This window comes from Carassius auratus, chromosome 30 (genome assembly GCF_003368295.1).
Source record: "Carassius auratus strain Wakin chromosome 30, ASM336829v1, whole genome shotgun sequence".
Lineage (NCBI taxonomy): Eukaryota > Metazoa > Chordata > Actinopteri > Cypriniformes > Cyprinidae > Carassius > Carassius auratus.
In genome coordinates this window covers 19368292-19381967 of record NC_039272.1, presented here as the reverse complement: position 1 = coordinate 19381967, position 13676 = coordinate 19368292, and the positions used below count along the sequence as shown (strand labels likewise).

Genomic DNA, 13676 nt, shown 5'->3' with positions numbered 1-13676 from the left:
ATAGTTCATCGTCTAGCTGACTACGTCTTGTATTATTATTATTTTTTATTTTTTCTAAAATCCTGTCAAACGTGCACAAACTACTAGCTACTACTAAATAGCGCTATACAAATAAACTTGAATTGAATATCAGCCAAGTGCAGCTTTTTTCCAAAGGTAATCCAAAATACTAACATAGTGCAAAAAGAGACTTGACTCGGCATGAACAGACTTGAACAGACTTGACTTGTCACTGACAGCAGGTTACAACATCAACAATAGACAAAAGACAAAGGCAACAATAGGGATATGTATATCAAATATAGGTCACATGACAAGAACCAACCAGTGAGAGACAAGACACATGACTGAGATAACCATTGAGAACATGACACATGAACCAAAGGACCAACAGCAGGATAAACCCCCAAAAATAAAGTTTTGCTTAATGTGTAGAAATTATGACGGACATATATTAAATTTTTTTACTAAAATGTACTTCTTAAAGTATTAATACTTACAATTATATTTTTAAGAAATATGCAAACCAGATATTTTTTTAACCCATGGTTTAACTTATAAAGTTCTGTTTTGGAGCAGTTTATTTGACAGACAAAAAGTCTATATAACAATATTTTAAAAGTATATATAAAAAGTAGCCTATAAAACAGCGGCAGCTAGATGCAATAATCGTTTAGTTTACACTCTAAGTAGATTGGTCTATCGAAGCGATATCCCATATTCGTCGGTCACTGACGTGGCGTCGAGAGTGACCGACTGAAAGGATACAAGTCATATTTTATTTTAATTAAATTATAAAGTGTTAATAATTTATTTGTTTTGATTAATATTATTATTATTATTTTGATCATTTATTTAAATTTGGTTTTAAATAATAAAAAACAAAATCTAAAAATAAATAAATAAGTAAATAACAAGGAAACAATAGAATTTAGGGGGAAATACTGTATAATGGATTTCGTAGGGTCCAAATGTAAAGGTAACTTATGCTTTAGAGTTTAAATGTGACCATTCATTCTCAAGGTTCTACAGTATAAATCTTTAAAAAAATCTTACTTACCCTCAACATTTGAACAGTACTGTACATAAAATATATAACAAAATACAGGAAAACTTTCTATGAAGCCTGTATTTATAATACCTTATAAGGGCATTCTTAAGACATTGTAATGAATGCACAACATGTTGTATCATCGAATGAATATTCATAAGAACCGTTTTAATATATTATAATATTTACTTATTTGTGGATATAGCTTTTAAGAGTATGACTATTTATAACACAATGAACACGATGCATCCACTTTTACAATGGATTATATTTCTCATAATTATAATGTATGATAAGTCTCATATCTGGCCATTTTTCTTATGCTACTTTACTTAAAGCGGTCAAAGACCACTTATAAGCAGTAATAATAATATAAATGATAATACAAAAAATTATCTCATACTAATACTCTAATGAGAATGAGTTGGCATGTAGTTGCAAAGTTGCTTATAGTCAATTGATAAAGAGGACCATCAATAAAATCTAAGCATATAAAACATTGCATTTTTTTCAGTTGGAGTATTAGGCTCACATCAATTAATTAACATTAGCTCCACAGTATACACTCAAATAACACTCAACATCTAATCACTCACAAGCTGTAGTAAGATACTGTGCAGCTCTTAAATAAACAATGTCAAGATATGATACAGTCCATTATTCTGTAAATGTAATATGGAATGTTTAGTCTCGCCTCTGTGAAGTTCTGAAGGCGTTGCCCCTGGTAACTGATATTATCTCCTACCATCATGGCCGACCGGCTCAGACCCAAATCAATCCAAATCGGCACGTGACTCCTCACTCTTCTGAAAGGGGGCCGGGAGCACCAGCTCATTTCCATTTAAAGAAACACACAAAAGACTGTGCATTTTGGCTCATACCCTAATAGTGGCTATAACAAGCTATAAAAAATGATCTGTGGGGTATTTTGAGCTAAAACTTTACTTACACTCTTGTAAAAAGGGGCATAATAGGTCACCATTCATTTTACTTTCATTTCATTTTTATTTCTACTCAATTTAACCTTGATGTAATGTAGCTTGGTTGATTTATGTGATATGCAATGTTATTTTTGAATAAAGAACCACATAAAGCACATTTTTGTTATCTGACAAGTTCTTACAGTCACTCCACCACAGCAATTCAGACACTTGAATTACTAGGTGTGCCCAACTAAACCACAAAACACCATGAATGATTATAACCCTAATTTCCATAATTTGATCATCCTTTGATGAATAACTACTGTCATGACCAAAAATAAATAAATAAAAATAAAGAAATGCACACAGACATGTATAAATGAAAGTCAGTTTACCGCCTGCTTTCCGCATATACTGTAGCACTGGCTTCTATGAGAAAGACTCTTTAAAGAGTCAATTTAAATATACATAGGTAGAAGTTTGTTTCCCCTCAAAGAATAGCAATGGCATTACTAAAATGCAGTGCTAAGTCAGTGATTTTGCAGATCCATTATGGGTATTTAATGAAAAAGTTGCAGAGTTTCATGTTAAAAAACAGCACATAAACTATTTTGTGAATTTGCCCCAGTGTTTTTTATGGGAAGTCTATCAATGGATACACCAAACCGTTATATGTGCACTATCAAACACACAGTATTAAGCCTTATCACAAAGAGCTTCCAACAGCTGTCCATCTCTGGCAGCATTACATAATTAGTGGAGTGTCATATAATATTCAAGAGAAAAACAATTTGAGAAAGAGTGAAGAATATTGCTTCTATACTAAAAGCTGTTAGATCAGTCATTAATCTGCTTATTTTTTCTGCATTTAGGTCCAGTTTTTTATGATATCTCCCAGTAACCTGCACATTTTGCAAAGTTCTGTAGGATTCCTTCCACTAGATACACAGAGTAAAACAAATATTAACTTTTAGGCTTTTAATTCCTGAACCCTTTATGTTCTTTGGTTGTGCTGCATGTGCTGTTTTTTTAAAGCACATTAACCCTGAGTGAAAGCCTGTCAGAATTACATTTGATAATTTTTGCGCAAATCTGACCATAAATGGAACACAACTGACTTATAACTGAGTTCATCAATGTCTGTTTTTCTACCAGTGACATTTGGATGTTCTTATTCATTTGAATCTATTCCACCCAAAAGCTATTAAAATCTGCCAGAACAAAACCTGAAAATACAAAACATTAAAATTCAAAATGAAGCTAATGAACATTTTTAAAACTAACATGATAGAACAAAAATAAATAAATATAAAATTTTATAAATACTAATTTTAGGGCTCTCTCACTCACATTCTCTTTCTAAGAGTAAGCTTCAAACTTCTTAGAACATTTATAAATAATAATAATAATAAATGAATAAATAAAATGAATAAATGAATACAACAATAAAATAAAGATGTTGACAGTCCTGTAAACAAAAGGTGCATTAGCCACCTAATATTGCTAAAGCCAGTTATGACGAATGCTCTTTCAGAATTGTCTGTAAACATGATAATAATGAGAAGCCAATGAGGACTATAGGGGTGGGCGATATGGAAAAAATATCATATCACGTTTTTTAATTTGAAATATCACGATTCATGATTTTATCACAATTCTTTGTCATGTTGGTTTTACTATTTTGCAAGTTGTCTGAGCATTCCAGCCAAACTAATTTCCCTATTATAAAGACAAAGCCTTTTAAGATTAAAAAAAAAAACAAAAAAAAAAACTATGGCAGATATTTAAGCCAAAGAGGGCGAAGATAAAAATCACATTATTTAATGACAAAGATAAAAGAATAACAAAGATACACATTGCAAACTGACTCCTAAAGCAATTGTGTCAAATTTCTTCACTCAAGAGCAGTGAGTGATTTTTCCCTTTGTGTTTTGTTGTTTTATTAACATTAAAATAATAGTTCACCATAGTACATAGTACACAAACATTCTGTCAGCTGTCTGTCAATTCTGTTTTATTTTTATACCACAATTTACACAATCAAAGTTAGGTTAAACCTAAATGAGTTTCTTTCTTCTTCTGAACATAAATGCTATTTTGAGGAAAATAGCGGCGTTGCTCCAAAAGCGTCTGCTCCATATGTCGCTCATTGCAGAGCCAGGCACATTGTAGCAGGAGTCAGATTTCACCGATCACATGAAGAGAGGCGCTTTAAGCGTGAGCACAAGGCATAAGCTAACTATGCAGCTCCATAGGGCCGCCGTGGTATTTATTTTTGTGATATATTGTGTCAGTGGACGATGTTCATTATTATATGATAATAATAATTACTGTTTCAGAAAAGACGCGAGTATAAAAAATGATGCGAGTGAGTCTGCTTAATTGTTCCGAGAGTCATTGCTATGATTGACAGTGATAACTAGCCAAACGTCTGACAAGCTGATGTCATAAAAAGAGCCGTGCATGTAGTGATGTAGAGTTAATTGTTTGTTAAAAAATATATATACAAAAAAAAGCAACAGATAGTAAGATAATGGGTGAGTCAGATTTATAGTGTGCAAATAATCATGCATTGACAATAATCAGATGTATTTGCAGCACTGAGGGGCCGGTCATTGCTTTATATTATCATTACATTTATGCATTTAGCAGACACTTTTATCCAAAGCGAATTATGGACCTTTTCTGCTGCATGGTACGGCACAGTAAGGCTCGGTATGGTTCACTTTTGTTTTTTTTTCCACTGGGTACAGTACCTGGTACCTGGTACTTTTTTATGCCACCTCAATTGAGATTCCAAGTGAACCATCATTACCAAAACGTGAAGTGTGAACTCTGCTGATCACTCATTGGCTGGAGAGAATCTTCGCTACCTGCGTCACTGAATTTGCAACGCATGTAGCTACAAATGACATGAGAACAATCCTGCCCACTCTAAAGCGGTGCTAAACTGCAGTGTAAACGCAAAACAAGCCAAGTCGTACTGTACTGAGACGTACCACACAGTGGAAAAACACCATTGAAGTGCATTCAGGTGTAAAGGAAACAGGTCAATTTAGCTCAAAGGGAATCATTTAAGATTTTAAAGGGAATTTGAACAGAATAACTGTTTCACGGCTGGTCAATTAGACGCCCTCGATTCAGTGAACGAGCCGTTTAACATAAAATCTGCACTGGATACTAATATCCAAACTATAGTGAAACACTATCAATTAGCACAGTAACAAGATCGGCAGTTTAAGACATTAACTTGTAAGCACAAAACACAAGATACTTCTCTTTTCAATATGAATAAGGCTTTATTAGATAAATCTAAGACATATAAACTAATCTAACACATAAACGCATACACTCACACATTCACACAAGTTGCAGGAAGATCGAAAGTTAGGGAAAGATGAGTTTAAGAGAATGGAAATATGGAATCCCAAGTTTACAGCAATACGTTAAATTGCATAGACATGAACAACCATCAATCACGTAATTAGCGCTCGCATTGAGTTCCTCAATGAGGTTAAAATTATATTAGATACACCAGTAAAGGAACTAAACGTCGGAGACTCGACGTTATAAAACTCAGAACACGAAACTCTCAAACGGAAAAGAAAAGAAATAAAGACTAGGTTGTGTTCCTTCTCATCTTGGCTAAGTAGCAGCAGGCTTGCAGGCTGAAGCACGCTGGAACCGCGCTCAAAGAACAGTGATGATTAAACAGCATGGCTAGAAGCTAAAAGCTAAAGCTAGGTAGCAAAGCTACAAGCTAAAAGCTAAGAGCAGGCATGACTAAAAGCAGACTAAAAAGCATGACTGATAGCACGAGCAAGGCTAGAACTAAAAGCAAGATTTAATGGTGTCCAAAGTATTTAAAGTGGTCTGTTGGCCACACCTCAAATGTTGTCTTGACCAAGCAGATATTGTCTTGGCTCGGGAGTATCATAAATAATTTGTTTATCTTACCAAGCATGTGGTCCGAATTTTCCTGCCTTGCAGGGTCTAATTTTGGACATGATTCCTATTACCAGGTTATGATATATTTTACAAATAAATGATTGAAAATTCGATTATATCAATACTAGACATGACTATGTATCCTATAGTTATCAAAAGACATACACAATAAGTGATTATACATGATAGTCAAATGTGTGGGTTACACTTAAATGAGTATGGAGTTAAGCGATGGAATGATTCATTTATAAGTCTTTTTGAGTTCATTCTGGTCCATATACATGTACAAAAAGCAGTTTCTTTGCCATTCTCATGACATAGGGATGTTCTGTAGAGACAGAGGTTTAAAGCCCTTCCCCCTTTAGGAATTTCAGTCTGGTTCTGCTAGGTGGGGGGAAGTCAGTGGAAGTGTTTAACTCATGGGTTTCCACATGATGTCCAGCGTTGCATTTCAATTACGAACAACACATTTGACACCAAATTTCTCTTCTTCGAATTGGAATTGTCAATAATTGTTCTAGTGGTGTTAATGTTGAAAGCTGTTGTGTTAACAAGTTGGTTGCTCATCTTGCTTGGGACTTGTGGCACAAGAACTGATTTATGACTTCCTGAGGAATTCGGCTCGTGTTTCAACGCACAGCTTTGATAGACTCTTTAATTTGTCTGGTTCGACTCATTTCTGTTACACAGGCTATACATTTTTTACCAGCATGTGTGGTCCATGGGAATCAAACCCACAACCTTTTGTACTAACACAATGTTCTATCACTGAAGCACATGAACTTTGAGTGTAGAATCTGGTTTATACTTGCCATGTCAGCAAAAATTTGGTTTTCAAGCTAAAGTTAAGTAAAAGACAGCTTCTTAAACCAGAGAAGATGAACATGTTGGTATTCTTGTGTTAAAAAAACAACAACAAGTATATATTCATTATAATTTTTTTTATGAAAGACAAGACAAGAAAGAAAAGTGCTAGTATTTGTCTGGCGAAAAAGATAATACAGCATGTGGTGTATGCCATGCATCATATTATTGTTTTATCTTATATGTTTTTTTAAACAAACGTTATGTAAGCTAGTTTGTCATTGTAGCCCACTGTTTCACTGTTTTTGTGCTTTTTAATAAAGAATAACAATGAGTCAATCTTTTGTTTTAGACTTAATAAGTGAAAGATGTATAGATGTCAGCAAAACAGACAATTGTATTTTCTAGTAAAACGTGACAACAAGATCAGGAACCTGAAAGTTAAAGCATCTGTAGCCTATATCTCATAAAATAGCAGGAGGAACTCCCGTTCACAAAATTCATAGCACAAATAATAGTACTGATAAAAAACAGACGAGTTGAATGTTAACCCCTTTCGTTACCATATAACTGTAAACTTTGATAAAAGTTCATCAGCATGCACTGATTAATCCCATATTCTAGCAAAAAAAAAAAAAAGTGACTAAATGAGAATGTTAGTCACAAAAGAGTGACAAGTGGGAAGAACAAGTCTAGAGCCATGTGAACTGTTCAGATGTTTAAAAAATAAACAAATAAAAGAAACATACATATATGGAACTGTTGATTCTTATAGGTGCTGAAGGCTCCTTATCTGATTTTTTTTTTGTCTGGAGCCCTGACCAGGATAACAGCAGATTGCAGCCTTTTATATAGATCATCTCCCCTTGATTATTAACCAATGAACGGGGTTGCTGCCAAGTGTTTGTTTCATCATTTACAGCCAACATTTGCCTGTATGAAAGGGACAATGAGCACATTTATGTTTCAGTGCTAAGGGTAAATGTCGCCCACATATCAAAAATAAAATAATATCTAAATCACCATATATTGTTTTGTTTTTTCAGGATCTGTGTGTGTGTGTGTGTGTGTGTGTGTGTGTGTGTGTGTGAACTTGTGCTTGATTGAGATAAATTGCTTGACCAAAAAAAAAAACCTTCCAGAGACAGTCATCTTTGGCACAGTACATTTTCTTGAACTCAGTGATATTTGACATTTGGTTTCTTATACATCATTATACAAATTATATTTAAGTAATTAGGGCTTAGATCTGAACAGACAAACTTACAAAAAAAGTGTAGGGTAATGAAGAAAATGATCTACACATAGCAATAGCACTTAAGAAAAGCTATTAAACATAAGGTGTTTAAGTTAAAGTTGCAATTGCTTTCAAAACAAAATGACATACACAGCCATTTTACTAATATATTACTTTAAATAAGACTTCCAGGATAATAAACAGGGAAAAAATCCAAAGGAAATTTACTGATGTGTAAAAAAAAAAGGTGTCTCTGTGTGATTTTTGTTGAAGTCCTTTAAGAGGAGGAGAGCTATCTAATAAGGTATGCTGCTTACAATAAGACCAAGACCATGTCAAATAGGGTCAGGTCTCAATTCATGTGGGGACCAGATCATGAAAATTCAAATTTCAAATTTCAAATTAAAAATGTTTGATGCATGATACATTTTAAAACTTTCAAAAAATACCTCCCATCCATGGAGGCTATTTATTAATGCTTAGTTGTGGAAATGGTTTGTTGAAATCTGCAAGCTTGTGATGCGATGTCTACTATGACCACATTTTCACATTAACACTTTTCTCATTAATACCTTCAGTATTCATCAACTTTTCACCTCTGCATAGCCTTCCAAAGGATCTCAATGTAAGGGCTATGTCAACAAATCAATATTGAGAGGAATTGTTATTAATCATTGACGTCACTTCCCAGGAAAAGAAGTGCATTTAAAAACAGCAACAACAACAAAAAAGCCATGGGCAAGTTCCAGCAAAAATAAAATGGGGGGGGGGGGATATAAAACTAGCACGAGTAAATGTACACTAAACAGCGAACCTTGCTCAAATGCTCAAAATTAGCCTATATTATAATATAAACAAAATGGCAATATTCCAGAGACAAGAGACGTTAAACCCACACATTAAAATGGAATATAGCTAACCACTTCTCTATACATCTCCGATTGTGGGGAGCACCGTGTTTGCATTTTTAATATCATAGATTTTTATTTTTTTTGTCTTATATAGAAAGATTATTTTTTGGAGCATGAGAGTGAGTAAATATTAATAAATGTGTTCATTTTTTATCTCATCGTTTATGTTGTTTCAAACCTGTCTGATTTTTTTCCTCTGTGAAACACAAAAGAACATATTCTGTATAGAACACTTAAGTCCAAACAACACCGGACCCCACTGACTTCACTGTCTGAACAAACACACTAAATATTTGTCTCGTTCACAGAAGAAAGCAAGTAAAAAGAGTTTGAAAGGACATGAAAGTTCATCATTTATGACAGAAATTTGGTTATTGATTGAACTATCCTAAGCTACCTGAGACTTGTTATAGCACTCGTATATCATTGCTCTTTTGTTGATTTCGATTGCTTCCGTTGTCCTCATTTGTAAGTGGCTTTGGATAAAAGCATCAGCTATGACTAAATGTAAATGTAAACTATCCCTTGTAGTAATCATTTGTTCTTAGCCCTGCTGCTGTGTTGTATGCCTTCAGCACTGTAATACAGCACACAATACACACTTTAACTGCTAAATACACCTAAAATCACAGTCATTTGTAAATAAAACCACTTTGACTGAGGGTTCTCAAAACTCTAGTGCAATGGGGCTACAGTGAACTCTTCTAGGGTTCTCGGTTCAAGCCACATGTTTCTACCTAGAACGCTTTGTAAGGAACCTTTGCCTTGTTCAGAATGCTGTTTGACTAGATTTGAATTTGACCAAAGTGTACTTCAGATTATTACCTAACAGAGACACACGTACACAAAAAAATCTCACAACCCTGTAACCCCCCCTCTCCCTCTCTCTCTCACTGTCTGTCCCACTCATACACACACAAATAAATACGAACAAATTTGTACCACTAACCCAGCTATCTATCTTCAGTGGTCATCCAGCAGTTCACAGTTTGTCTATTTTTGCACCATCCAATCATCAAAGTCACCGTTTATTAAACATGTTCAATATTGCCTTCAGCACTGTAATACAGCACATAATACACATTTTAACTGCTAAATACACCTAAAATCACAGTCATTTGTAAATAAAACCACTTTGACTGAGGGAAAAGCCACTTTAAATTATAGCTAGTTGTCAAGCAGACTACCACAACCATAAAAAAAATCAATATGGTGGACTGTACATGTAAGTAAAAAAATTCTTACTCAAATGAGTAAAGTGTACCCTAAAAACTTTTGTTGTGGTATTCACAAACCACTTTTTTGCCTAAATGTGGCCTTGTTGTAAGACTCATGTTCAGAAGATTTATTATGTGTGATATCAGGTCAAGACCAGTATAAAGTCCCTCACACTTTGTCTCATTATTTGGGTCTCTGTGTGTCAGTTTCATGTTCTGGCTGGTGTCTTTAACCATATTTTTCGCAAAGATCAAATGGTTTTTCATCCAACACAAACCCCAAAGTTGTAAAGGTTAAACGCACAACTAAGCACAAATTCCTTTCAGGAAAAAAAAAGAATAAAAAACACATATACACTAAAACACAGCCTTGGAAAAAAATGCTTGTTTAACAATGGCTCAGATTGAAGCACCAAACTGTTCTTTAGAAAACCGCAGGGACACGCAACTGGTTTTCTCCATATAGTCAGCTTGCATATTTTCTAATTAATGTTCTGCTTTTGTTCCAGCCAGTGCAGATCTAATTGAAACCCGTTTTTTAAAACAGCCATCCCACTGTTAAGTCAAGTCAAATTATATTTATGTATAATTAAAGAGAACATTTTAAAACAATACATTTTGACAAACTGAGATATCAAAACAACCAAATAAAGTAAAAGATATAAATGCTTAAACTGTTAAGTCTATGCAATGTAATATAACTAAAACCTGTCAATGAAAATGCACAGCATGACAGTTGGACCTCCATGTCAGTGTGTTAATCAAAATGTTCCCTTTCCATGTATAGTTTGTGGGTGATTAAATGTGTGAATGACTCAGAACGAGAACAAGAATACAGAGAGGTTTAAGGATAAGAGCTATGAAGCGCATGGTGTCTCTGCGCTTGGTCACAACTGTGTGGGGTTGCCTTGATGGCAGGATCCCTGGAACCCAGCTACCCTGAAGAAGGAGTGAGTGTGTTAAATGTGTACAGCTGCCTCTGTGGACTGGTTTACTTGGCTGCAGACATAAAGAGAGGAACTTCAAACAAATTAAGGCTTCCTTCAGGAATTTTAATTTAATTCCTACCTAATAAAATGGTCCTGAAGCAGCTGAACCCAGTCCATTAATAGAAAACCAATAAATAACATTCCTATACTGAACTGAAACAACACGAAACCAGAGATCATGTGAAAGTAACTTACTGGTCTTATAAAACAAAGCCTTTTATTTTAAATATTTCACAAACTCTGTGACTATGGGTCAGCAGGTTTAAAATAAAATAAAATAATTATTATATTGGAATAAAAACTCAATTATGCACTTCAAATTAGTGCATAATGGTCCTGTGCATTGTTTCTTGCTCATTTAAGTTAGGCATTAATTATGCATATTAAAATCAATAAAGACTGTAAACAAACATTTCTACAAGTCTTTTTCAATGTCCTGCGCATAGTCGCATTTCGGGATACAACGACACGCGTGTTATTTAAGCGCGCGCCATTTTAATCAACTTTATCAACGTTACGAATTGGTTGTAGCGCACAACATAATTTGTGTGGAAAGAAAAAACACAGCAGTGCCCCCTCTTACCTGCCATCCGTTAATGATGTTACATCCAGCCAGTTGCCCATCTCGTTTTTTAAGCAGGGCATGTTAGGGTAAGGGGGACGGGTCAACATCCCGCCGGGGTACCACTGTTCGGGCGGAGGTCGCTCCCGTGGAACCAGAGCCTCGTTTCGGCCGTACTCGTAGGGGTTACAGATAAAATGCGTATCATGGCCAGATGCGTATGGGGTCCTTTGTTTGGGAGACCCGTACTGGCCGTTACAGTCCTCAGCGTACCTATGCGGATACGCCCAAGTGTCATTTAATTCACGGGGCATCATCTCCGCCTTGATTTTGACGTTATACAGATTAACGTAATCCTCCACAGGGCCCGCAAACTCACCGGACATCTCTGCGGGCTTTGCGAAGCTCTGGTTCGGTCCGTTTTCGAGCTCCGGTTGCACGAAATGGGCCATGCTCACGGGCAACAGTTGTTCGAACTGGCACGAAGCCGCTCGCGTTTCGTCCATGTCCGGTCCTGTCGTACCTTCTGAACTCAAGTTGGCAATGTCCCCGGACACGCTGGCGAACTCATGTACACCCTGCGCATCCGCGGTTAGGTGTGATCGAGACGCGCTGCTGCACTGCAAGGTCGTCACCTCACCTGCTAGCTGCTCCAGGTCGCCACTTTTAAACATCTCGAGCAGTCTGTCCCTGCCCCGCAGCTCTGCGCCTCTGTCTCGTCCCGCCGCGAGAGCGTACTCTCTTTCTTTCCCTCCTGCCTCCCGTTCACTCACTGAGCAGTTGAGCAAAGGCATTCCAAACAAATAGATTCTCTCACTACTACTTTTAGTGGTCAGGGGCGGCGGCACATGGTGCGGTTCCACATCGCCCAGTTCGCTGGACTCCATAGCTAAGCCCAAAGATACGGACACAGCTTTGCACAGCTCTCGCGCTGTCTCCGAGATGCTACTGCTGCTGCTGCTGGTGGTGGTGTTGCACGCACGACTACTACTCGCCACTCTTGCGTCACGGCGCGAGTGAACTTCAGCCGTAGCGCAGCTCTTTTGTCCGCTCTCTGCGCCCCGAAGGAAACCTGCGCGACTGCCGCTGCTTTCGGTGGCGTCTGCGCGGCCCGAGCATGACAGGGACGTGTCGCTTTTACTTCCTATTGAACTCCGCATCACTGAACTCGCACTCTCGCACTCTTTCTTGGGGCAGCATATTATTCCCTTGCTGGGGGACAGCTTGCTTGGACGTTTTTCCGTCGAGGCGGTCTCCTGTAGGCAGCCACGCTTCTCGGAGCTAGAAAAGTCCAAACTCTCGGCGTTGTTCGCTCTCGCGACGCACACGTTTTGGAAAACGCTCTGGTAAGTTCTGTGGAAAACTGCGTCTGGGGACTCGCAAGCCTCCCCCGGAACATCCATAGTCTTCAAACAGCGTACAACACAGGCCGTGATGGTTTAAAGGGGACTCACCGCAACAAGTTCATTGACGAAATCCTTGGAAAAGTTCGAGCCAGACACCAAAGAGCTGCGCTGCGCGAGACAGTGTAAGCAAAAATAATCAAACGAGCGCTCACGCACGCCGGAGACGCATAGGCGGCTCTTAATAAACGTCAACTGAAAGTTTTCCGAAAATGCACGTGAACAGCCTTCTGCTCGTCACAGCGTTATCCAGTCCCGCCGTATGCTCAAGTCAGACTGCAGGCTACGCGCGTTGTCCATAAATGAGCGGATGAAAGTGAACCTTACAAGGGTGGGAATTTATCTCCGCCGCTCGAGTTGTTTTCTGTCTAACTTGAGAACAAGCGATAAGATTTGCTTATCGCTGCCTGTTTTCCATGATCAGCCCGACTCCGGTTACTACAATACACCAAGCACATCACATCCCACACTTTCCTATTTAAAGTACAATTAAAGCCCCTTTCTCTCGTGTCAGGTAGTCTCCTGGGCTCAGGCGCAGGTAATGCGGGGAGAGCCTGCTGTTTCACGGTGTTTTGCGAGGGTAAGCAGTTATTTTACGGAGAGTTCGCTCGGGAAAGTCCTTGAACGCTTT

At 37.3% G+C, this 13676-nt stretch overlaps 1 protein-coding gene across 1 annotated transcript in view; it reads right to left on the bottom strand.

Moving 5' to 3' along the window:
* Positions 1-13141, bottom strand: part of LOC113049544 (androgen receptor) — a 64887-nt gene extending 51746 nt beyond the window's left edge. Inside the window, exon 1 of the mRNA XM_026211971.1 lies at positions 11664-13141. Coding sequence (XP_026067756.1) covers positions 11664-13045 — 1382 coding nt within the window. The 5' untranslated portion in view covers positions 13046-13141. The remainder of the gene's footprint in view (positions 1-11663) is intronic.
* Positions 13142-13676: the final 535 nt, after the last annotated feature.